General features: G+C 36.1%; 2 protein-coding genes across 3 annotated transcripts in view; one reads left to right on the forward strand and one right to left on the reverse strand.

Annotated features, from left to right (window-relative positions):
* Positions 1-3701: 3701 nt before the first annotated feature.
* LOC121380616 (actin-related protein 2/3 complex subunit 2-like) lies at positions 3702-21190 on the reverse strand. Its single transcript, XM_041509518.1, has 11 exons — positions 21051-21190; positions 17751-17785; positions 16637-16695; positions 15545-15598; positions 14199-14244; positions 12263-12449; positions 10442-10535; positions 9880-10006; positions 8627-8727; positions 6958-7055; positions 3702-4383 (listed from the first exon to the last, which is right to left on the reverse strand). The coding sequence occupies exons 1-11, from the start codon at positions 21122-21124 to the stop codon at positions 4362-4364; spliced, it is 897 nt and encodes a 298-aa protein (XP_041365452.1). The 5' UTR covers positions 21125-21190; the 3' UTR covers positions 3702-4361.
* Positions 21191-21238: 48 nt separating this feature from the next.
* LOC121381837 (peroxisomal carnitine O-octanoyltransferase-like) overlaps positions 21239-25922 on the forward strand; it is a 51173-nt gene continuing 46489 nt past the window's right edge. For both annotated transcript variants that reach the window (XR_005959087.1, XM_041511200.1), the window contains exon 1: positions 21239-21316. The gene's annotated coding sequence lies outside the window, so the exon portion shown is untranslated. The remainder of the gene's footprint in view (positions 21317-25922) is intronic.

The following is a 25922-nucleotide window of genomic DNA, read 5'->3' on the forward strand; positions in this document are numbered from 1 at the left end:
TTGCTGCTAATCGAAAATAGTAGTCCATGAAGTGGTGACAGCGGGTTTCCTCCCTCAATATCCGCGTGGTCCTTAAGCATATGTCAGACGCCATATAACCGTAAATAAAATGTGTTGAGTGCGTCATTAAACAAAACATTTCCTTCCTTTAATACAGTATTGGAATTTGCAGTCAACTAGATTTATTTTGTAAAACCATCTTCAACTTTACCAGATAGTTTGTTTTGTTTAACGATACCACTAGAGCACATTGACCAATTGATCATCGGCTACTGGATGTCAAACATTTAGTAATTCCGACACGCAGTCATTGGAGGAAACCCATTACATTCTTCTTAATGCAGCAAGGAATTTTATACGCACTTTCCCAGACAGAAAAGCACAAACCACGGTCTTTGACTAGCTGTTGTGCACTGGTTGGAACGAGAAAAAACGCAATCAGTTGAATGGATCCACCAAAGAGGTTTGATCCTGGGACGCAAGCACCTCAAGTGAGCACTTGACTGACTGAGCTTAAATCCTGCCCCATATTTTGACAAAAATTCAAGTTTCTCGGTTTTGCTATTAGACGGCAAATGTACTCGATATACTTGCTCCAACAATGTGAAACTGAAAATGTGTATATAGAGAATAACTAGTTAATGATGTACGATACTGGCTGATACTGGCTTTATCCTGTGAACGTAAGTCTCGCTGAAAAGCCGATATCCTACATCATTAACTAGTTATTATCTTTATCCTGCAGACCATAAAAAATTAAGGGAAAAAGCTATTATTTATGTTATTTCAGCTACAATAACCTGAAGGTTAAATCAGCTGTTTTGTAATGTAGCTATGTGTGTGACATCACATGAGTGACGTCAAAAGTCATATCCTGCTATCATCATAATCTCTCAATAGAAACTGGTTGCAGGATAAATGTTCATATAGCACTCGTACAAAATACAAAGTCCTTACTAGTTTCAACAATTTAATGTAGTACAGCTTGTGATAAAGTCCAATTTTTTTTCATTTGCTATCAAAAACAAGGGTTGTATTAAAAAAAACAGTGCCTGGGCTTTTATGGGGTGTTTTTATTATTATTTTATTATTGCATGTATTTCTTTAAAATACCAGAAGGGGTGTATTTGTTACTGCAACTTTAAGCACATGTGTACTGTAAATCAGGAAATGTTAGCAAGCATAAAATTTTAGCAAATTTAGTGAGGTCATACAAAACACTAATATACAGATTGTTCCAAAAAATGTTTGTGCAATTGTTTTGTCAGTGATTAACTGAAGGCATAACAATGGTTATATGCCATTGATTAAACCAAAAGGATAGAAAACAACAGTAGTTCGTTTCTACAATATTCTACTAAATTCAAGATGTCTATAAGCTATATAATGTCAAGATTCGTCAAAAACATTATTTCAGGTGATCCTACAACCCAAGCTTATTCTTTTTCAAGTTTCTGATATGATGACCTCGCTAAAATTCCATGTCGGTAATATGTCACTTATTTGAATTTCACTAAATTTTAAGATCGCTAGTATTTTATGATTTACAGTATTTTGGTTTTGCAATGTACATCCAATTACCATGTCTATACATTTATTTACAATTACTATTCTTCTACATTTATGATTTAATTAATGCAGGGTTTCTAGAATTTGTGATTATAAACATTTACTTACCATGATTACAAATTCACTAGCCCCACTTTACTTAATACAATTTTACTAAATAAAAGTAATAATCAGATATGTCACCTAAAGGAGATAGGGCTTAAAAACACTAACATTGGAGGGGTTGGGGTTGGGGCAGGATATTCATATTTACAAAATAGACTTAACTACATTTGATAAATGTTTTTCACTATCCGTTGGGCATGACAATAGTAGTTATTTACTAGCCCAACATTGAATATCACTAGCCATGGGAGTGGGGCTACCACAATCTAAAAGCCATGTCTGGCATGGCGATAGTAGTTATTTACTAGCCCAACATTGAATATCACTAGCCATGGGAGTGGGGCTACCACAATCTAAAAGCCATGTCTGGCATGGCGATAGTAGTTATTTACTAGCCCAACATTGAATATCACTAGCCATGGGAGTGGGGCTACCACAATCTAAAAGCCATGTCTGGCATGGCGATAGTAGTTATTTACTAGCCCAACATTGAATATCACTAGCCATGGGAGTGGGGCTACCACAATCTAAAAGCCATGTCTGGCATGGCGATAGTAGTTATTTACTAGCCCAACATTGAATATCACTAGCCATGGGAGTGGGGCTACCAGAATCTAAAAGCCATGTCTGGCATGGCAATAGTAGTTATTTACTAGCCCAACATTGAATATCACTAGCCATGGGAGTGGGGCTACCACAATCTAGAAGCCCTGTCTGGCATGGCAACAGTAGTTATTTACTAGCCCAACATTGAATATCACTAGCCATGGGAGTGGGGCTACCGTAATCTAGAAGCCCTGTCTGGCATGGCAACAGTAGTTATTTACTAGCCCAACATTGAATATCACTAGCCATGGGAGTGGGGCTACCGTAATCTAGAAGCCCTGTCTGGCATGGCAACAGTAGTTATTTACTAGCCCAACATTGAATATCACTAGCCATGGGAGTGGGGCTACCACAATCTAGAAGCCCTGTCTGGCATGGCGATAGTAGTTATTTACTAGCCCAACATTGAATATCACTAGCCATGGGAGTGGGGCTACCACAATCTAAAAGCCATGTCTGGCATGGCGATAGTAGTTATTTACTAGCCCAACATTGAATATCACTAGCCATGGGAGTGGGGCTACCACAATCTAAAAGCCTGTCTGGCATGGCAACAGTAGTTATTTACTAGCCCAACATTGAATATCACTAGCCATGGGAGTGGGGCTACCACAATCTAGAAGCCCTGTCTGGCATGGCGATAGTAGTTATTTACTAGCCCAACATTGAATATCACTAGCCATGGGAGTGGGGCTACCAGAATCTAAAAGCCATGTCTGGCATGGCAATAGTAGTTATTTACTAGCCCAGCATTGAATATCACTAGCCATGGGAGTGGGGCTACCGTAATCTAGAAGCCCTGTCTGGCATGGCAACAGTAGTTATTTACTAGCCCAACATTGAATATCACTAGCCATGGGAGTGGGGCTACCGTAATCTAGAAGCCCTGTCTGGCATGGCAACAGTAGTTATTTACTAGCCCAACATTGAATATCACTAGCCATGGGAGTGTGGCTACCATAATCTAGAAGCCATGTCTGGCATGGCAATAGTAGTTATTTACTAGCCCAACATTGAATATCACTAGCCATGGGAGTGGGGCTACCATAATCTAGAAGCCCTGTCTGGCATGGCGATAGTAGTTATTTACTAGCCCAACATTGAATATCACTAGCCATGGGAGTGGGGCTACCATAATCTAGAAGCCCTGTCTGGCATGGCGATAGTAGTTATTTACTAGCCCAACATTGAATATCACTAGCCATGGGAGTGGGGCTACCATAATCTAGAAACCCTGTCTGGCATGGCGATAGTAGTTATTTACTAGCCCAACATTGAATATCACTAGCCATGGGAGTGGGGCTACCATAATCTAGAAGCTCTGTCTGGCATGGCAATAGTAGTTATTTACTAGCCCAGCATTGAATATCACTAGCCATGGGACAGCCCATGCACAAAGTACTTGTTTATCAATAACAAGATTGTTTATTTACATTTATTGGAAGCCTGTATTGGTATGTACAATATTGATATTGGTACTGACAAGAATATTGTTAATATTAAAAAATATATAAAGGACCACATCTTTCAAACTCCATACACTGAAGAACAATGTACATTATTTAAATAATAATTTATATAATGATGTTGCAGAAAGCTGGAAAAAAAAACAAATTCTTGTTTCAGAATATATTTTTGAAAAAACCACATCTTTAATTGTTTTCTTTTTACTATTTAGTTAGCAAAGCTATATCATATCTGCAAGTCATTGCTTAAACCACATCTGTCACACAGTAAACTTCTTTTTAATCATACCAATGCCTGCATTATTGTATGAGCAACTGGGGAAAAGAAATATCCAACTTAATAGATACTAGTATAGAACTATGCTATGCGTGCAATCAACTTGTTGCCAGTAATATTGGCTGACTGTAATCAAATACACTGTTATTGCGATATATATATAAATATTCAATGGGCATCGTCAGTGTTTTCTGTATATTGAAACTGTTCACAGAATGTAGACTGCTAAAATACATGGTACGGCAAAGTCCGAGACTCCTATCCTATATCACAGGAGGCTGGAATTAGATTCAGTTGTGACTTTTCAAGTTTTCTTATTCTACACAATAAGCTTCTCCTCAGTTTCGGAATGTCCGACCCCTGGAAAAGAAAATAAACTATGTGCATTGACCATTTTATATGAGAAAGGAATTTTTTGTTTAATGAACCTCAAGACATTTTAAATACTGACTTTTGCTGTCCTAATATACTATTCAAAAGAATTTAAGGGTCAGACGATATTTTCGACATTATTTTCTGAATGTCAATTATATTAGCTAGACCATAATGTCACGCATGGTATTGTTCCATTTTGACGAAAGTGGGTCTAAGCAACCCATAAATGAATTAAAATCCACTGTCATTGACACTGTCGACTAGTTCTAATGGCGAAAACATGCTTACATTTGCACGTAAATTAGGGCGAAAGCGAAAGGTCTGCTAAGTGCCCATAACTTGCTTTTTCACAAAGCGCTTCATTTGCACGTGTATTCCATGTTCCCAATGCTGAATTTCCGTATAATTGGAGCTTGTGTACGGCGCACACTCCAAATTCGACAATGGTACGACGTCAACCGACTATCGAAGATCGAGGAAGGTCTATTGCTTGGCTTCAGGATGGCAATACGCAAAGAAATGTTGCTCTGAGACTTGGTGTCAGTCAGAGTGTCGTTGGCCGACTGTGGCAACGGTACCAAGCAACGAATTCTGTTCGAAATCGTCCACGTTCGGGAAGACCCCGAAGCACTACAAATAGAGAGGACCACTACATCACCAATATGGCTCTACGTCAACGCACAACCACTGCACGCCGATTACGTGACAATCTGCGGACTGCGACTGGAACTCGAGTGTCTGATCAAACCATACGCAATCGTCTGAGAGCCAATAATCTACGCTGCCGTCGCCAGGCTGTTCGACCACCACTCCTACCACGTCACAGAACGGCCAGACGTCACTGGTGCACACTTCATCTGCGGTGGCAACGTGTTCAGTGGGGTCGAGTGATGTTCACTAATGAGTCCAGGTTTAGTCTCCAGTTCAACGACGGTCGGGTTCGTGTCTACAGACGTCCTGGGGAGCGCTTCGCTGACGTTAACGTTAGACAACGTCACCGGTTCGGTGGTGGCAGCGTCATGGTGTGGGGCGGCATCTCTATCCACCACAGGACCCCCCTCTATGTGGTGGATGGCAATCTGAATGGAATCCGCTATCTGAATGAGATTATCCAGCCGTTGGTTCTCCCAGGCCTTCAGCAGATTGGTGGTGGGGCAGTTCTGCAGGATGACAATGCCAGACCCCACCGCGCCAGGGTGGTAACGGACTTTCTCAGACAACAAGGTATCGCCAGGATGGATTGGCCAGCATATTCGCCTGACTTGGCCCCAATAGAGATTGCCTGGGACGAATTAGGCAGGAGAGTTCGGGATAACCATGCCTGTCCGGCCAACCTTCATGATCTGGGTCAACTTCTTATGGCAGAGTGGCAGGCCATTCCCCAAGAGTTCTTCAGACGTCTGATCAACAGCATGAGGCAACGATGTGTCGAGTGTATTCGCGCCAGGGGTGGATTCACACACTATTAAACGAATGTTCTAATGTGTAAAATCCATGTTTGACAACCTTCAACTTTGACAGCATGTCATGTGACTTTCTTGTATACAGTGACGTTTATTTGTGGTTTTTTGTAAATATGGAACAATAAATTAAATTTTTGGTGTAGTTTACATCATCAATCTAATACAGTCTGAAACTTATTTGGTTATAAATTTTTGACCCTTAAATTCATTTGAGTAGTATATATAAGAATTGATCGGCATTTTATACCAAATTTGTGACTGTTATGCATTGATAAATTCACTAACAAATTACAAGCTATTCTTATTTTTGTAACACACATAAATCAGTTTTTAATTTACTTTTTATCAGAAGCGTACAAGACTGGGGAGGAGGGATATCAAGAGGGGCTAACTGGCCCCACTCCCCTAGAGTAAACTTCACATTTATATAAGCTTGCCTTAAAACTGTTCCTGTATTTCTGGCATTCTACTCATGATATTAATTTATTTTAATGAATGTAAAAATGCACAGAAATTTATTTGGAACCCTATATAGCTGTTTAGTAGTAATGCAAACACAAATAAACATTGTTATTCAGATTTGTACATAATCAACCGGAGCCTGTGCACCTTTCTGCTTTCCGTGACCCGTTTTAAGTAAAGACTCCATTTCATACAATGACATAATTTACTGCATGTTACTGAAGGATAAAATTCAGTTTTCAATACTATCATTCAATCGGAATACGGTAAATTGTATAACAGAACGCCCATGGTTTTGCTTTACATCTAGTTTGCATTGTGAAACGTTATAGGGGAGGGAAGGGGTGTTTGTTAAAAGTTACAAATTGTTTTCAAAATATATCTTTATATAATCATAAAAAATAGTAATTATTTACATTCAGATTTGGAATGTTTTATTCCAAAACTGGGAATATAAAACAACATAGCCTTTGTGGAATGGTGGGGAATGGTGCCGGTTATCTGAGTCTAGAAACATAGGTGATAAAACCCTGACAGCAAGAGGTTTTTTATCTGCCCATGATAAATCTGTATTTATTTGAACAACTGTCTGAACAAAAAGACTGAAATACTGCTAAGTTACTTGAACACTTACGTTATCGTCTTTTTCTCTTTCTTTTCCTCTGGCCTGGCTCTGTTCAGTACTTTCAGAAATTCTGAGGCTTTTGCTCTCATGCGCTGATGAATGTAAGCCTGTAATATCAAAAAGAATATGTAAGAACGAAAGTCACCTTGTTAACACACTAATATATTGGCACAAAACATCTGGGTGGTCAAAAATGGTACACAGTAACTGGTCTGATCAAAGCTGACAATAAATAATTTGTAGCTATACACATTAAAAACATCCATCAAATATGGCAAAATAATGTGTAGTGACGTATTAAAATAACGTCTGGTATATTGTGTTACTGAATTTTAAAATTGCCTGATGATGTACTAGCAGTATTCTATTACCAAAACAGATTAAAGCCATGTTAAGAATTTTTTTTTTACATTTATATATGGCTTTGTTTTATTCAAAGGGTCTCCTTTATCACCAGAATTTTTTTGTTTAGTTTATCATTTAGATTTTTAGTTTTAGCAGTCTTAACGAGCTATCAGAAATGGAAGTAAACAAGCATTTTGAGAGTACTGCTAAAGCAATACATGTCCCCTACCGGGCCCAACAATTTTTTCGTACCTCCTAAATTCAAGGGCCATAACTCTGAAAAGTGGGTAAATCGGCACAAAACTTCAACTTGATCTGTAAAGCTATATGCAAATGATAAAGCTATATAAAAAATTTAATCTTGATATCTCCAGGCATTGCAAAAATCCAGAAAACAAATTTTGACATCTAAGTTCAAGGGCCATAACTCCATTACAAATGGGTAAATCGCCATGAAAGTCAAACTTGATCTGTAACAATATGTGATAAACCTATAAACAAAATTTCAGCTCAATATCTAAAGGTCTTCAGAAGATAAAGTCTGGAAAACAAATTTTCATATCTCCTAAATTTAAGGGCCATAACTGCGTCAAAAATGGGTAAATCGCCATAAAAGTCAAACTTCATCTGTAACAATAAGTGATAAACCTATACACATAATTTCAGCTCAATATCTAAAGGTCTTCTGAAAAAAGAAAAAGTCTCATTTTCACATCTCCTAAGTTCAAGGACCATAACTCCGTCAAAAATGGGTAAATCGTCCCAAATCTCAAACTTGATCTGAAACAGTACATGAAACTACACACAAAATTTCAGCTCAATATCTCAAAGCCTGATGGACAGAAGGAAGGAAGGAAATGTTTTATTTAACGACGCACTCAACACATTTACGGTTATATGGCGTCAGACATATGGTTAAGGACCACACAGATATTGAGAGAAAACCTGCTGTTGCCACTTCATGGGCTACTCTTTTCGATTAGCAGCAAGGGATCTTTTATATGCACCATCCCACAGACAGGGGACAGACTGACAGACGGATGGATGGACGGAGATGAAACCTGTAGCCCACTCCGGTTGGACCGGTAAGGGATTAATAAGCAACCACTGCTAACTCTAGAGCTGAGTCTAGACAAAACAATTTAATTGAGGTTATCCATCTGTCAAGAGAACACAAAAATGGAATTAAAAGTTAACCTGTTGGGAAAAAGTGGTTAAATTGTGGAGTTAAAATAACCTGGGTTAAAGTTTTGCTCTGGGTTTTTTTTTCACTATGAAGATGTTTAATCTAGCTTAAAATAGTTACACCGTGTGTAGATGGGCATGAACTTACCTTGGAACACTTGATATGATAATGAAGATAATCCCGTAGTGTGTGAATAAGGTTGATCGTGTTGTCTTTAGCCGTACTGCTTGTGTGGCGTGGAAACAGTACTACAAATACAAAATAACTAGAATTATTACTGATATGCACTCCCCCCAACCCCCTTCAAAACAGTACTACAAATACAAAATAACTAGAATTATTATGGTATGCATTCCCCTCAACCCCCTTCAAAACAGTACTACAAATACAAAATAACTAGAATTATACTGATATGCACTCCCCCCAACCCCCTTCAAATACAAAATAACTAGAATTATTACTGATATGCACTCCCCCCAACCCCCTTCAAAACAGTACTACAAATACAAAATAACTAGAATTATTACTGATATGCACTCCCCCCAACCCCCTTCAAAACAGTACTACAAATACAAAATAACTAGAATTATTACTGATATGCACTCCCCCCAACCCCCTTCAAAACAGTACTACAAATGCAAAATAACTAGAATTATTACTGATATGCACTCCCCCAAACCCCCTTCAAAACAGTACTACAAATACAAAATAACTAGAATTATTACTGATATGCACTCTCCCCCCCCCCCTTTCAAAACTACTAAAATGAAGACAAAAAACCCCCAAAACAACAACATTGGGTACATGAAGAGTAATGGATCTTAATACTTACCACACCTCAGTGAGGTCTTGACCTCTGACCTACATTCTACATATGTATATTCAAGCTATCTTTTAGCACATCTAAACTGAACCAATACTTTTGTCTGTTCCGATTTGACCATGAAAACATCATTGGCATGAAACTTACGAGATCCTTTATGCATTTAGAATGATTGTATGTAGCCAATGACCTAGCCACGGAATGGTACAGGCTCATCTGATATACAAAAGAACACTAAGGCAAAGTCTAAAGTTTGTTTTGTTTAACGACAACACAAGAGCACATTGATTTAATAGTCATCGGTTATTGGATGTCAAACATTTGGTAATATTGACCTGTAGTCTTAGAGAGGAAACCCGCTACGTCTTCATTAGTAGCAAGGGATCTTTTATAGGCACCATCCCACAGACAGGATAACACATACCATGGCCTTTGATATACTAGTCATGGTGCACTGACTGGAATGAGAATCAAGACAAATTAACTGTCTTAAAGTTGAGGCTTTAGTGAAGTCTCATGTATAAAAGTAACATGAGTTACAAGTGGACTGGATCCAGGAAGAAGGTGTTAAACTTACCAAATGTGATATATCCTACATTGTCCCCCACAGCTGCATCGGTCTGCTGAAGTTCTTGAGGTGGTTCCTTGTGGCTAAACAATACTTGCGGTGCTTGCTGATACTTCCTGCGACCTTCCTTGAACTCCTGTAACAGGATTAACAATATGAAACATATGGATGTAGGGTTTTTGCCAGTGAGTAAAATGGGTATGGCACCATACCCACATTTTTGGACAGTTGTTTTTAATTCAAAGTTAACCTTTTGACAAAATGAATTACTCTTATCATTACTATATGATTTTCTTAACCCTAACCTTAAACTTAACCCATTTTCTTTCTGGGGGAGGCCCCCCATACCCTGTTGACTGTGGTTGCATTCAATTCTATAGCGCCATACGCCAAAATTTCTTTCTGGCACAAACACTGGGATGTAACAGTAATATTTATTTTTATTTTATGAAATGCTGAAAGGAGCCGATGTTAAAAAATCAACCCATCCAAAACAATAAAAAAAACCCCAGCACTAATGTTTTCTTAATTTTAAACAAATGGTCTGAATACACAAAGAATGAAAAATTACCTGCATAAAAACTTTTCCAATAACAATGTCATCGTCATCTTTGAAAATTGTGCTAAAAATAACAGTGACTCTGTCTTTCTTGGCTTGAACATACCTGAATTTAAAAAACCCAGAAAGAAAACATCTGAATAACTTGAAGGAAAGCTTACATGTACATGTGTATGTATGGTACATGTAGTAACAGTGCAGCACATTTTCATAGTACATAACGCCTCTGGCACATAATATATATTTCGGTCCTCTTCATTTAACCAGGGCTTTTAAAATTTTTACAAGATCCACTAGCCATGGGATCTGTGATTTAAAAAATGTTCTAGCCACAATTAAAATTTCACTAGCCCAACTTTATTTAACACAATTTTACTAATAGTAATAATCAGATATGTTACCTAAAGAGGGAGAGATATTAAAAACACTAAGATTGGGGTGTGGGGTTGGCGGCAGGATATTCATATTTACAAAATAGACTTAACTGCAGCATCTGACAACTTTTTTTCACTAGCCATTGGGCACGGCAACAGTAGTTGTTTACTAGCCCAACATTGAATATCACTAGCCATGGGAGTGTGGCTTCTAAATTATGGGGATATTGAATCTCTATATCCCCACAAATTCAAATTATTGATCCTCTATTGGAGGGCAATTCAGCACATTTTAAAGGCACTATCTCAAAATTTTATATCGGCTACATGACACAATTATTTATACTGAACGCAAAAGGAAGGAAGGAAATGTTTTATTTAATGAAACACTCAACACATTTTATTGACGGTTATATAGCGTTGGACATATGGTTAAGAACCACACAGATATTGAGAGAGGAAACCCGCTGTCGCCATTTCATGTGCTACTCTTTTCGATTAACAGCAAGGGATCTTTTATATGCACCATCCCACAGACAGTATAACACATACTACAGCTTTTGATATACCAGTCTTCCACAGGACTATGTCCCACCCCTAAACATAAAAAAATGCCTAATTTTTAAAAACACTTAATAATAGATTCATTTCTACAACTTTTGTATATGTGATGCTAACACAGTTTAAAAATAATATCACTAACAAATTTTGCAGTCTGTCACGTGATTTACCAAAAAAAAAGGGGAAAAAAACAGGAGGGAAATTGTTTTACCATGGCTATTCTCATTTACACAAAGAACGGGACAGAACCAGTCCTGGCTACAGATTTTCCAAAGTAACTTAGCGCTACGATACTGTAAAACTGTCAGAGGCTAACTATGACACATGATAGCCCCCAGCATTTTTTTTTTATATCGTAGCACCAAGATGGCTGCGAAATTCTCGTCCCAGACTTCCAGGCTTTTCAATGACTGGTCCTACCTCAGACAGACACTTTATTACATTATCATCCATTAAAGGCTTTTTTTGTAGGAGATATCGCTGGCACTATAATTTGCAATATCTCCTGCGATATTTTCGTAGGAGATATCGCCTTTTTTTTTTTTAACGTCACTGTTTATGTTTCAGCGCTAAACCTATCATCACTGTCATTCTGCTAGTTAATGAGTCTACCGCTGCCAAATATAGTGACATTCAACTCACATTAGTGACATTTTTTACAATTGTCATAAATGAAAAGAATGAAAATGGATGATAAAAAGAATACACCCCTTGTGTCTTGTGATAACATAATTTACCAGCACTCATTGATAAAAGCATAAAAATCCTTGACAAACCTTGGATTTCATACTTTTATCAACTCGTGCTGATAAATTATGATATCACAAGACACTCAGAGAGTCTTCTCTATTTATCACTCCATCCATACTAAAGAGAACAAAGTACGGGAGGAACTCACATCGTTTCATTGTCTCTGTAATGAATCACAGCTTGCTTTTTGCCCTCCTCGCCCTTTGCCTGGAACTCAAAATACTTCTCAAACACGGAGGCAAAACAGTTTCGTTTCAGCAGTGCTGCCTTGTGGGCCTGCTCTTCGAAATCTTCGGGAGGTTTCTCCAGGTTATACAGCAGGGAAACACTGTATCCTGAAAATTACACACATCGACCACTTATAACATAAATTCTCATTTACTCAATGATGTAAAAATATTCTCATTTACACAAAGAGGTAAAAAAATACTCATTTACACATGGGTGAAAAATTCTCATTTACACAAAAAGGTGAAAAATTCTCATTTACACAAAGAGGTAAAAATTCTCATTTACACAAAGAGGTGAATAATTCTCATTTACACAATGAGGAAAAAAATTATCATTTACAGAAAGAGGTAAACACAATTCTCATTTACACAAAGAGATGAAAATTCCTCATTAAAATTTTACACAATCATAAAAAAACCTAAATAAAATTAACCAGTTTTAGCCTGGTCACAGTAACATGATGTTTATGTTGTTTAATCACTGATCATTCAAACAACCATGGAAAAGATGACTCGGTGTTATCCAAATTACATGGCAACGAAACACGGAAACTTAAACATTATACCACTTGATCATGTTAATTGAATAAAATAGCTTAATAAAATACTGACATTCCAGTTTTATTCAACTTACAGAGCAGGAAAATGTTGTAACTTAAAACATATACTTTATCACCAAGCATATTAAAACACCCCATCCCAAAACAAGATACCTACATGTATTTTGGAAGGAGCTAGAATTTCACATAAAATTACAAATTCATAATAGTTTAAAGTCGCATGCCCTAGTTTCAGCCCGCGAACATTAATTCTAATTTTGGTTAATCTACAAAACTGTAACACACTTAGATCACATTTTTATAATATAGAGTGAAAAAGCAGGTTTTATATATCAATAAATAACATGGGAATCCTCGTGACCCAATTACTTGAAATAATTTTGAAAGTTAGTATTCTGATGTCACCGTTAGATGTCGCTCGAAGCACAGAAATGCCTATGTCACGACAAATTTCCCAGAGTGCACACAGACTTGGGGTGCGTTCCTTTCACCTCTTCTGGGCATGTTCCAACTGTTCTGTCCTGGACAGTGAAAGGAGTTTGGAACAGGAAGTTACTTTACCAATATGGGTGCTTCTGTTGAGGAAGTGGCTGCTGCAGCAATCATGATACTTGAATCGGAATAAGACGACAATGATAGTCCGTCACTGACCATGTTGACTATACTACAGTGTTTGAAATAATACATTTTATATATAAACCGCAATTAGCCTACATTTGCTAGGACGAAAATGTAAGGTTTTTTTTTGTCCTATTCTATTTAAATAAAGGCAACAATATAGCTTGTGCCCCCCACCCCCCAAGGTTGTATCCCCTATCCAGATATTGTAAGACGTAGCAAAATTATTGGTTTTAAGGGTTTGTAACGTTTTGTATTGAGATATTTACTTGTCTGAACTTTATTATTAATGAAAATGTTCACGAACTGTGAAGAAAAACCTCACAAATGAACGACAAGCAAAAAGACAACAAATCGGATGTTGATTGCACGAACCGTGCACGAGAAAACAAACCTAACCAAAATGATAACAGTCATGTGGTATACCAACATCTGTGACGTTGAAACGGGAAGATCCCCTCTAAGAAATACGAAAAATGGATTTTGTGGTATTACAAACACCAGGATTACCAAAAAACACTTCAGGTGAATGTAAATGTATATTCTAAATAATAAAATGTAAGTAAAGTGCAATTTTATTTGAGAGAAAATGGGTTTAATAGCGAAAAACAACGGCATAATGGTTAACAACTAGGGCGTGTCCCTTTAAAGAAGAGTAAGAAAGATTTTTTTTTACCTGATTCTGGAGTTGTCAGGTAGGAGCCATATTCTCGCTTAATCAGCTGAGAAAAAAACAAAAATTAAAAGTTAAAACCATGGTGGAAATGTTAAAACAAATAAACTAGCAGAATTGATATTTTAGTGGCACTTTCAACACACAAGTATTTTTTTTTTAAATAAAGGAATTATCTTAAAAAAGTAAAGCAGAAAACTGAATGAGCATACATATGGTAAAAAACCCCCACCCCAACCCCCCAACAAAAACAACACGAGCCTTTCAAATTTCACTTTTGACCCCAATCATCCTTAAAGATCTTTGGTGATCATAAAACCTACTGTGATACTGAATGCAGGTTTTTGATTGTATGACATCTCTGTCATAAAGCTGTTATTGTATTGGATACCATTACTTGGCCATTGGGAGAGGGAAATGAGAATTTTTATATATATATCTGGATAAGTGTTTTACCTAGCTTATTTTGACCATGGTGTGGCACCATGCCTTAGTAGTTGAGCAGCATCTTGCCTTAATCAGTGACATGCTGCCCCAGAATTAAAAAAGCCTTTTTCAATAATTAATTCTAAAATTGCCTTTATAAAATACTCAGGAATATGTTATTAATTAATAAAATATGCCTGTTATATACTTGTATTTTCAAATTCATTTACTAAAGCAAGTACATTAATTACATTTATTTTAATTAAATGTTTTTGGTCTTTAATAAAAAAAAAAAAAAAAAACAATTTTTTTTAAAAAGTGTCCTGAAAATGGTGAAAATGCCCCAAAAGTGTTTAGTCTACCATGCCTTTCCAAATTTCTGGGAAAAACACTATCTGAAAGTTTACCATGCTCATGGGTAGGATATCTCAAGTTAAGAAAAGTATTAATAAGAGGTTAGTTGATGATACCTCATACAATGTTGAACTTTGATGTAAACAAGAACATACATGTAGTATACAATAAAAAAAACCTGCATTCAGTATCACTAACAAACAAAACTATAATTACTTTCATTCAAATAACTTTCAGGGAATTGGGGAAATAAATTACACACTGATATAATCATTTGCATCTAAAGCACATTCACTATGGGCAAAATATCTGTCAAAGACTGAGTTTGCAGTTCTGAATAGAGGGTCAAAATACAAAACAGACAGATTGCATTATTGTCAACTGGTAAATTTGGGATCTAGCTCAGTCAGGGGGCGAGACGTTGCCCAGTGGTAAATTGCTCGCTTGATGCGCTGGTGTGTCAGAATTACTATACTACTATGTCTGACAGCAGCCAATGATCATTTACTCAATGTGCTCTAGTGGTGTCATTAAACAAACAAACTGTTTATTATTATTATGTTACTCACATCATCAGCACCATGTTCTTGAAGGTCCTTGTAGAACTTGAGGGAAATGCTCACCTACAAAACAAAAACAAGCTTTTTAGAATGGCAACATAGCCAAACAGCTATACATCCACCTGAGATGCCTGTATCATATTTATATGAGTTTTCAATTTGTACTGTGATTATGTCCCAAGTAAAATACTTTTCAGTTGTCACAAGCTTTATTTTACGAGGGACATAAACATGATACAAAACAGAAGTGAGTTTACCATCCTGTTTTATCGCATAACTTACCCATACTATATATCCATGCCATAAACCTGTTTGATATTTACCATTATTAACTTGGTTAATGTTTTGCAGTCAATGGGTCATTTGTTTACAGCCAACAAGACTTGTATACCTGAGTGTAACGTTTTGATGAGATTGAGTTACAAGTGCGTCATGTCATTTTACTGGTAAGGTGACTTCAGAACTTTGATTTACTAAATACCAAATTAAAATGTTATTTTAGAAGTGATATAGGATAAACAAAATTAACCACTCATGTTTTTTAAAATGTAAAATATCAACCGTGTTCAGTTAATTTGTATTTGTCTCGGCAGAGCCTCAACAAATACTGATTAACACAAGACTCGGTTGATATTTTCCATATTAAAAACACTTGTGACAAATCCTCTATTACTCATAAACAATTTTAATTTATATCACTGAACTAGTTTGACCCATTAGGGTTGTAGTGCACCAATCGTACATGATGTTAAAGTGTTATGTCCCACTTTACTTTCGAGTGGGATGTAACACTTTGATATTAACCAAGATATTTTTTATCATATGGGCAATTAAGCTTTTTTTTTAGTAGACCCAATGGAATTTTTCCTGTTCTAACCAGTCTGAGTAACTAAGAAATAACCAATTAGGTCTATCGATAGGGATCAATGATTATATAATCCACCAGAATTTAGAGGTCTGTATATGTGTGTGTAGTATGTCACAGTCTGTACATGTACAAGCGTGTGTATGTGTTTATCCACATAAAATATGAACAAATCAACCATTAAAAATATGAGGGTTTTTTTCTTCAAATATTAATAAATGTAAAATCTCAATTACCATCAGTTTGGTCTTGTCCTGGTCCACATTTGCAATGTGATAGAGCACGCCATCAAAATCTGAAAAAAGAACAAACAAAAGAAACGTTTATGACAATGTCTTGATTCCCTTCGGTGGATCTATTGGGCTATTTCTCGTTCCAGCCAGTGCTCCACAACTGGTGTAACAAAGGCTGTGGTATGTACTATCCTGTCTGTGGGATGGTGCATATAAAAGATCCCTTGCTGCTAATCGAAAAGAGTAGCCCATGAAGTGGTGACAGTGGGTTTCCTCTCTCAATATCTGTGTGGTCTTTAACCATATGTCTGACGCCATATAACAGTAAATAAAATGTGTTGAGTGCGTCGTTAAATAAAACATTTCCTTCCTTCTTGATTCATTGTCAACAATGTGAATTGTTTTAAAAAAAACATTTCAGGGAAACATGCCGAGTATAGCAATATTTTAATTTTTAGACAAGGGGTTACCATGATTTAAGTTCTTAGCAACTTTACTCCCATCAATCATTAAAATCCACCCACCCACCAAAACAAATAATATATAATAAAATATTTAGATGTACTGATCCTACTAATCAACAGCTCAGCTACATGTATACGGTGTGTATATATATATATCACCAAATTAAATATGGCTTCTAGAATTTTATAAAAATCCACTAGCCATAGGATCAGTGATTTTCAAAATGTACTAGCCATGATTAAAAATTCACTAGCCCTACTTTAAATAAATACAATTTTACTAATAGTAATAATCAGATATGTCACCTAAAGAGGAAGACGGAGCTTAAAAATCCTTAGATTAGGGTGGAAAGAGGGGACAAAATATTCATATTTACAAAATATGTAAATGCAGCATTTGACAAGGGTTTTTTCCACTAGCCGTTGGGCTAAATCCATGTATTACAATTTTTCATACCACGAGTATTTATAATTACTACAAACCCTCACAATTAAAACGAGATGCTATTTAGTGTACAGCTTCTACAGGGTACTTACAAATCTCAAGGATTCGATAAAATTCATGAACAGTTTGTTAATTATACTATAACAGTATTCCCCAAAAACATTATGTTGATGAAGAAGGTAAACAAATTATATCAAATTATACATACCTGCTACAGTTATATCAACATTTTCAGGTTTTGCTCTGAAAAGAAATCAAGAGAGAAATCACTAAATTTATAATTATAAACATATTAAATTTTTTAATAATAATAACAAATTCAATTTAATTAAATATACATATACAGGTAGTACATGTACCTGTATATGCTTTAACAATTGTTTTATTCATTCCTTAAAAGGCAGTAAATTCTCTATAATCTTTTGTGTTGTCCCACTGCCTTGATCAACTACATGTAAAGTACTTCTGTATATAGAAAATGAAATGTTTTATTTAATGACACTCACAACAATTTATGGTTATTTCAATGCCACTAAAAAAAACAAAACAAAAACTTTTTTTTTCTTCATGTAGTCACTACTAATGACTTTAAAATATGAAAATGATGAACTTCACTGCATGGTGCCAAAAAAAACCCATTTTCCCCAAGGCATGCAGTAATTTCATCAAATTTTAAACATGGTATTTTCCAGTTTACTCTATTAGGGTTTAAGCCTGATAACAAAAATTATTAGTAATTCGGCAAATTTGATCAGAAAATCTGCAGCCAAATTCAAGCAGAATTTAGCCAATATAGAATTATTTTGTAACATACAAATGGCACATAGTTTTCTAATTAATTGTTTTGTGAATTGGCAATGACATTAATTCACCAAATTAAACTTTAAATCACATTTGGTAATTTGGTGAATGACGGCTTAAACCCTGCTCAATATGGTTAAACATTTTTATAAATTTATTTACTACAATTGATTCATTTTACGTTCAGGTTATTTTTCACATGAATTAATTTAAATATACTCGATTTCACATACGGCAAAATGTAGAAATTAATTTGTATTCATGTTTTCGTCATTAGCCAAGTTACGGAATTTGGGATGTTGTTGAACATCTGGATAATGAGGAAATCTACATGTAGCTCCTGCCACATTGTGGGCTACTCTATTTGATTATTATGGTCATGGTCAAAGGTTTTTACGTGCACGTTCAGACAACCTGTTGTAGTGCACGCCTGTTATGGGCACAAGTTTCGACTTCTGCCAGCTCCTCCATCCTGGACAGGATTTGATTATTAGTATGGGGCAAAGAGTTTGACCCGTACTCCTCTATATCAAAGGCTCTAAAGACTAACCCTAATGGTAACCAGTCAATTCGTATCATAGTCATTTCGTACTCAATTTTACCATTTCGTACCCAAATCATTTTGTACCCTGATCATTTTGTACCATAGTTATTTGGTCTTTTTGTACCATGGTTATTTCGTCCCATGTCTGTTTGGTAATTTTGTACCTTTTTCTTTTAGTACCAAAGTCATTTCATACCTCAATCATTTATTGTGCAGCTTAGTTGAATGATAGATAGTAAAATACTGAATTACCGATTTAAAAAATAAACATTAGGCTAATGCAACTATACCATATGAAATCATTATCAGTGCCATGGGTTACCTGTCAGTTCGTCTTAAAAATAAACTATCACCTTCATGTGGCATTATTCATATGTTCAGAAAAATGAATTCAATAGGGTTAATGGCGAAACACATTTCATCATTAATTTACTTCTCTTATTTATTTAAACCGTTGCTCACTTTACAAGGTATGTTTACACATCAACATTTATTCAACAATAAATATAAGAAGTGGCATACTATGAAAAAAATAAGATATCTAAGGTCGACAACAGTCACTTTTCGCACCCTTGTTTTGGCTTCGTACACAGTAAATAAAACATATCCAACGGTAAATTTTGTATACGATAGATTTGACAAAAGGTACTTTTTATTTCTTTCATCTTTTGAAACTTAAAATTAATATTTTGTCCAGAATTATGAAAAATAACAAAATACCAACCTGTAAACAACATTGTCCACTTGTTATAGAAATTTTACAGGGGTCAAGGTTAGTTTTTATTTTAATGTGGAGAAACAATGTAATAATATAGCTAATTTTGAATTTGAATGTTAGTATTCCAATGACGTCACTTTGAATCCCCGTACAATAACCATACACTGGATACATGACGTTTCCGTTTTAAGAATGTTGGAAAAATTCCAATGCAAACTTGCTATTGAAAATTTTTTGTTTGAACATTACTAATGCATCTGAATGTGTTTGAAGAAAATCTTGTGATTAAAAAATTGTACCTTTTACGAAATATGGATTTCAAGTGAAATTACGGTAAGATATGCTATATTTATTGTGTACGAACCCAAAACAAGGGTGCGAAAAGTTACTGTCGTTGACCTTAGTACGAAATGACTAAACATTATGGTACAAGATGGTAAAACGGTACGAAATGGCTACGGTACGAAATGACCAAAGCACTATGGTATGAAGTGACTATGGTACGAAATGACCGGTCACCCGAAATATGCCAAAAACCCAGTTTTTGGCATATTTACAATCAAAAAACCTCACAAAAACCATAATTATGCCAAAATCGTATCCAATAAGGGTTTTTTATATACTTTATTGACAGTTTATCAATATTATATGATTTACAATTTACATGAAGCACAAATATTGTTGTCAAACCTAAACATATGCATACGCCCGTTTCCGCCTTGTTTGTAAAATGCGGAACGGGACTGATTTTAGGGTCCGACTATTTACTCCCAAGATACCCAAAAATACACCCAAGACATCACAATTATTACACGTATTGGATGAGCAGCTTTCGAGATTGTACTATACGAAATAATTAACACGTGTGTTTCGAACAATAGCTATTGCTTTAGTGACGTTTTTTCTTTGGGAAAAGGTTTTTTGAGTGTAAATATACCAAAAACATGCTTTACAATATTTACAATAAAAAAACCCATTTCCCAATCAAAAAACCTCACAAAAGCGGGGCCGAACAGATTTTAGAGTTTATGAAGCTCCAATCATAATTAACACGTGTGTTTTGAACAATAGCTATTGCTTTAGTGAATTTTTTTATTTGAGAAAAGGTTTTTTTGATTGTAAATATGCCAAAAACCGGGTTTTTGGCATATTTCGGGTGACCCCTAAATGACTACTGTACGAAATGACTAGTAACTACCCTAACCCTAAAACTACCCTAAATATTGAAAGGGGGTAAGTTCGAACTCATGCCGTATAGCTATGGGTGGAACATGAAATACTAGTATGCCAATCCACGCTGGGATACACGCCCATATCAATAATCAACGTGGCTGGGCCCTGATCAAAGTGGGCTGGTCCGCTGAGTCAATGCCGACTCAATGCGGAAGTGAATTCATTGGTAAAATGGCAATACACAACATATTATTGAAATACCTATTTCTTACCCATCTAAAGCATTACTGAATTTAAGTATCAGTGTTTCTTCTACTATACGGTTGCTTATTTCAAGCAAAATCATCGTGGGCAAATTTCGGAAACAAATAAGTTTGGAGGAGGAAGTTAAGAGATGGCGTTTTTAAATCACGTGACAAGCTCAAGCAGTCAAGGCCCATAACTCTAGATGAACGTGATTTGCAAAGGATTTTCACTTTGTTTTGTTTTGGTTTGAACAACAGAACGTTTGCCTCAGCACTTTTTCTTCATGTGCAAGGTATGTAACCTTCTATGAACAATTCAGAATTGTAAGCGTTTATATAAATTTAAGCATTATAATGGCATTCATCTAACAACCGGCATTCATATATTTAGCAAAAAAATAAATAAACGTGATTAATAATTTTTGACGTTTGTGGCAATTGTGCAAGCATTATAATAATTATGATGATTATAATTTTATAAGAAATGGCAGGCATCTAACAACCGGCATTCATATATTTAGCACACAAAAAAAAAAAAAAAAAAAAAAAAAAATATATATAATATATATAAATAGGCCTATATAATAATATATATAAAAATAAAAATAAATTGAACTGATAATTTTTTACATTGACAGTTTCAGTTTGTGCCAGTATGATGAGTATGTTCCATAGAACCACTAAGTGATTTACGCATAGCCCGGTATTCTGACTGTATGAGTTTGTTTTCTTTAACAACACCATTACTACGGCATTAGAGCACATTGATTTATTAATCATCGGCTATTGGATGTTAAACACTTGGTAATTTTGACATATAGTCTTAGAGAGGAAACCTGCCATATTTTTCCATTAGTATCATAGGATCTTTTATGTGCACCATCCCACAGACAGAACAGCACACATACCACGACCATTGATATACCATTCGTGGTGCACTGGCTGGAACGAGAAATAGCTCGGCAAGACTTCCGAATGTTCCAGCATTCAGTTCATTCAGGCTTAGGTTTAGCGTTAAGGTTAGTGATAGTATTAGCATGCATGCTGGAATGTTCAGAAGTCTTTCCAATAGCCCAATGGGGCCCACTGATGTGGATCGATCCCAAAGCGACCGCACATCAAGCAAGTTATTTACCACTGGGCAACATCCCACCCACACCCTCCCCCCAACCGTAAGAGAGCAAGACGGACATTTGGGCAGTTCTAATGCTCTCTCATGGTCAGAGACAACTCTCTGACCGAAAATGTTTGTCTCCATAAAGCTACACATCATATTTTATATATATATTTTTTATTATTTGTCTATTTGTCTATTTATATTTTATGTTCATTAAATATTATGGCTTTACAGAGACCGAAGGAGTTTGGTTTGTTTAATGACACCACTAGAGCACATTAATTCATTAATCATTGGCTATTGGATGTTCAGGGTTTCTAGTATTTTCATAAAATCCACTAGCCATGGGATCAGTGATTAAAAAAATTTACTAGCCATAATAAAAAATTCACTAGCCCTACTTTACTTAAAGTTAATACAATTTTACTAAATACTAGTAATAATCAAATATGTTACCTAAAGAGCTTAAAACACTAACATTGAGGGGTTGGGTGTGGGAAGGATATTTATATTTACAAAATAGACTTAACTGCAACATTTTACCCCAAAAATTCACTAGCCGTCGGGCATAGCAATAGTAGTTATTTACTAGCCCAACATTGAATATCACTAGCCATGGGAGTGGGGCTACCATAATCTAGAAGCCGTGATGTTAAACATTTGGTAATTTTGACATATAGTCATCAGAGGAAACCTACATTTTTTTCGAATGCAGCAAGGGATCTTTTATATGCACTTTCCCACAGAGAGGATAGCACATACCACCGCCTTTGATACCAGTCATGGTACACTGGCTGGAACAAGAAGTAGTCCAATGGGCCCACTGATGAGGGCTGATCCCAAACCGATCGCGCATCAAGCGAGCGCTAAATACCACTGGGCACTGGAATATATCTCCCCTCCTCTCTCTCTCTCTCTCTCTCTCTCTCTCTCTCTCTCTCTCTCTCTCTGTCTCTGTCTCTCTCTCTCTGTCTCCCTTCCTCTCCCTCCCTCTCCTACCCTCCACCCTCTCCTTCCCTATCTTCCTCTCTCTCTCTCTCTCTCTCTCTCTCTCTCTCTCTCTCTCTCTCTCTCTCTCTCTCTCTGTCTTTCAGTCCCTCTCACTCTCTGTCTCTCCGTGTATGTCTTTGTATGTACAGGTCACTGATTTTTAATATTTAATTTAAATTCATCTTTTATAAGAGAGAGGCATATTTACTTTTCTTATTATTATACAGTAATATAATAATTATTCAAATGTATCTTTCAAATTCAAAACAAACAATAATTTCTAAATGAAGAAGAACTGTTGAATGGGGGTGTTGTCAAGTTTTGTCCTGTAGTGTGTCTTAGTGATTAACTTGAAAATTATTGATGAAAGGACAAAAAACATAGGAAAAACATAGGATTACCGTTGTATTGCATAACTGGACAGAGTGGAAATCTTTGACTACCATGTGGTAAAAAAAAGAGTAAAGTTTGTTTTATTTAACGACGCCACTAGAGCAAATTGATTTTTTATCTTATCATCGGCTATTGGACGTCAAACATATGGTCATTCTGACACTGTTTTTAGAGGAAACCCGCTGTCGCCACATAGGCTACTCTTTTTACGACAGGCAGCAAGGGATCTTTTATTTGCGCTTCCTACAGGCAGGATAGCACAAACCATGGCCTTTGTTGAACCAGTTATGGATCACTGGTCGGTGCAAGTGGTTTACACCTACCCATTGAGCCTTGCGGAGCACTCACTCAGGGTTTGGAGTCGGTATCTGGATTAAAAATCCCATGCCTCGACTGGGATCCGAACCCAGTACCTACCAGCCTGTAGACCGATGGCCTGCCACGACGCCACCGAGGCCGGTACCATGTGGTAGGGTAAAACTGAACAATTCTGAGTAATTGGGATACTTTACACACTGTATGAATGGAAAGGAAGGAAGGAAATGTTTTATTTAACGACGCACTCTACACATTTTATTTACGCTTATATGGCGTCGGACGTATGGTTAAGGACCACACAGATATAGAGAGAGGAAACCCGCTGTCACCACTTCATGGGCTACTCTTTTTTGATTAGCAGCAAGGGATCTTTTATATGCACCATTCCACAGACAGGATAATACATACCACAGCCTTTGTTACACGTCAGTTGTGGAGCACTGGCTGGAACGAGAAATAGCCGAATGGGGTCACCGACGGGGATCGATTCTAAACCGACCGTGCATCAATCAAGCGCTTTACCACTGGGCTACATCCCACTCCTCTGTATGAATGGTTCATACAGAAGTGTGTAAAGTGGTTCTGTGATTCATACTTTTCAGGCCTTAATATTTCACGGTTTCCTGACTTTCACGTACGTGAAAAAAAATATCATATTCAATTTTATAGTTCTAAGTGTCCACCTTACATGCCATTGTGCTCCAAAAATCAGACATTGTTGATGGAAAGAACAATGCCCCACATGTACCTACATATATGTGCAGTTTGCCAGTTGTGCCCTTCCCATTAATTATATGTTGTATTTATAATGTAATATATAGTAAAATCATCATTGTTAATACAATAAAAGGCATCCGTATCCAAAAATTGCATTTGGTCACACATGGTGCAGCACAGTTATACATAGAAATTATTAAACAAGGCTGTGTGTTTTACTGACTTTATGAAACAAGTGTTAGGAATTTTGTAATGTTAGAGACGGTAATACATGAATGATAAGTACAAAGTCTCTCTCGCATTACAAGAATCCTGATACAAATTTCATAAAAATCAGTATGACTTTCTTTATTATCCATTTTATTATTATTATATATTTATTTAATGAATAACAAAGACAGTCTGAAACATTTTCAACCACAACTATAGTCCATCCCATCCTCCTACAAAAATGTATTTTTTTTTTGTAAATAATTTCAATTTGGTTTTACGTAAGAAGAAATGTAAAAGTATTTCGGAAATAACCAAAAAATACCATTTTTGTGTCCAATTTAGAAAACAATCGGCTCAGAAATAAATAACTTGTAATAAATTCCATAGAATGAAAAAAGGTATTCCCTGTGGGATGGCAGTGATAGAAATAAGCAGACTTTTTCAGTAGTCCACATAATAAATAAATCTAGAAATCTACTTGTCCGTCAATATTTTCACTTATCCAAATAATTTTTTTATTTTTATTCAAGCACCAGGATGATGTTTTTAATTGATCAAAATAAAACTGCACTAAAAATGTTTACTTGTCCACTGGACATCCACCAAGGCATATTTTGTTTGTCCAAATAGATATTCATTTGTCGGGACAAACAGACAAATGCTTATTTCGAACACTGGGATGTACTATAGAGGTATCAACTATAGACGGACTATAGAAGGACATGACGAAATGACATCTTATTTCACATGCACCGTCTGAGCTATGACTGGGGAGGCAACGTTATGTTATGGGAGAAAACTTGATAAGTTGCCTCCGTGCCACACTTTTGAAGGGAAATGTTTGTCTTGGTGCCCCTTCCAACTTGCTTTGGTGACATAATTTCTGTTATTAAACTGAAGGCAACATTTGATGTCCCCCCTCCCCCACCACCTAATAAAAATTCAACCTCTGAACTGCACCATATCTTCAGCCATGTAGATCAAAGGACCATACATATAGCTGAATAAAGTCTACATGATTTTCATACTTAGTCTGGGCATATTTAATTAAAAATTAAATATATGAAGGGCCATTTTTGTTAGTTAATCAAACAGCAAACAATATTTTTGTTTTAAAAATTAAAGTACTTTGCTGTTTTCTAGCCAAATGA

Source organism: Gigantopelta aegis, chromosome 9, assembly GCF_016097555.1.
Source record: "Gigantopelta aegis isolate Gae_Host chromosome 9, Gae_host_genome, whole genome shotgun sequence".
Classification (NCBI taxonomy): domain Eukaryota; kingdom Metazoa; phylum Mollusca; class Gastropoda; order Neomphalida; family Peltospiridae; genus Gigantopelta; species Gigantopelta aegis.

Coding starts and splice junctions, on each gene's coding strand:
- LOC121380616 (XM_041509518.1), bottom strand. CDS start 21,124: ATGATTTTGCTTGAAATAAGCAACCGTATAGTAGAAGAAACACTGATA. Junction 8,728..9,879: donor TGTAGGATATATCACATTTG/GTAAGTTTAACA, acceptor TTGTATTTGTAG/TACTGTTTCCACGCCACACA. Junction 4,384..6,957: donor AAAGAGAAAAAGACGATAAC/GTAAGTGTTCAA, acceptor TTTCTTTTCCAG/GGGTCGGACATTCCGAAACT.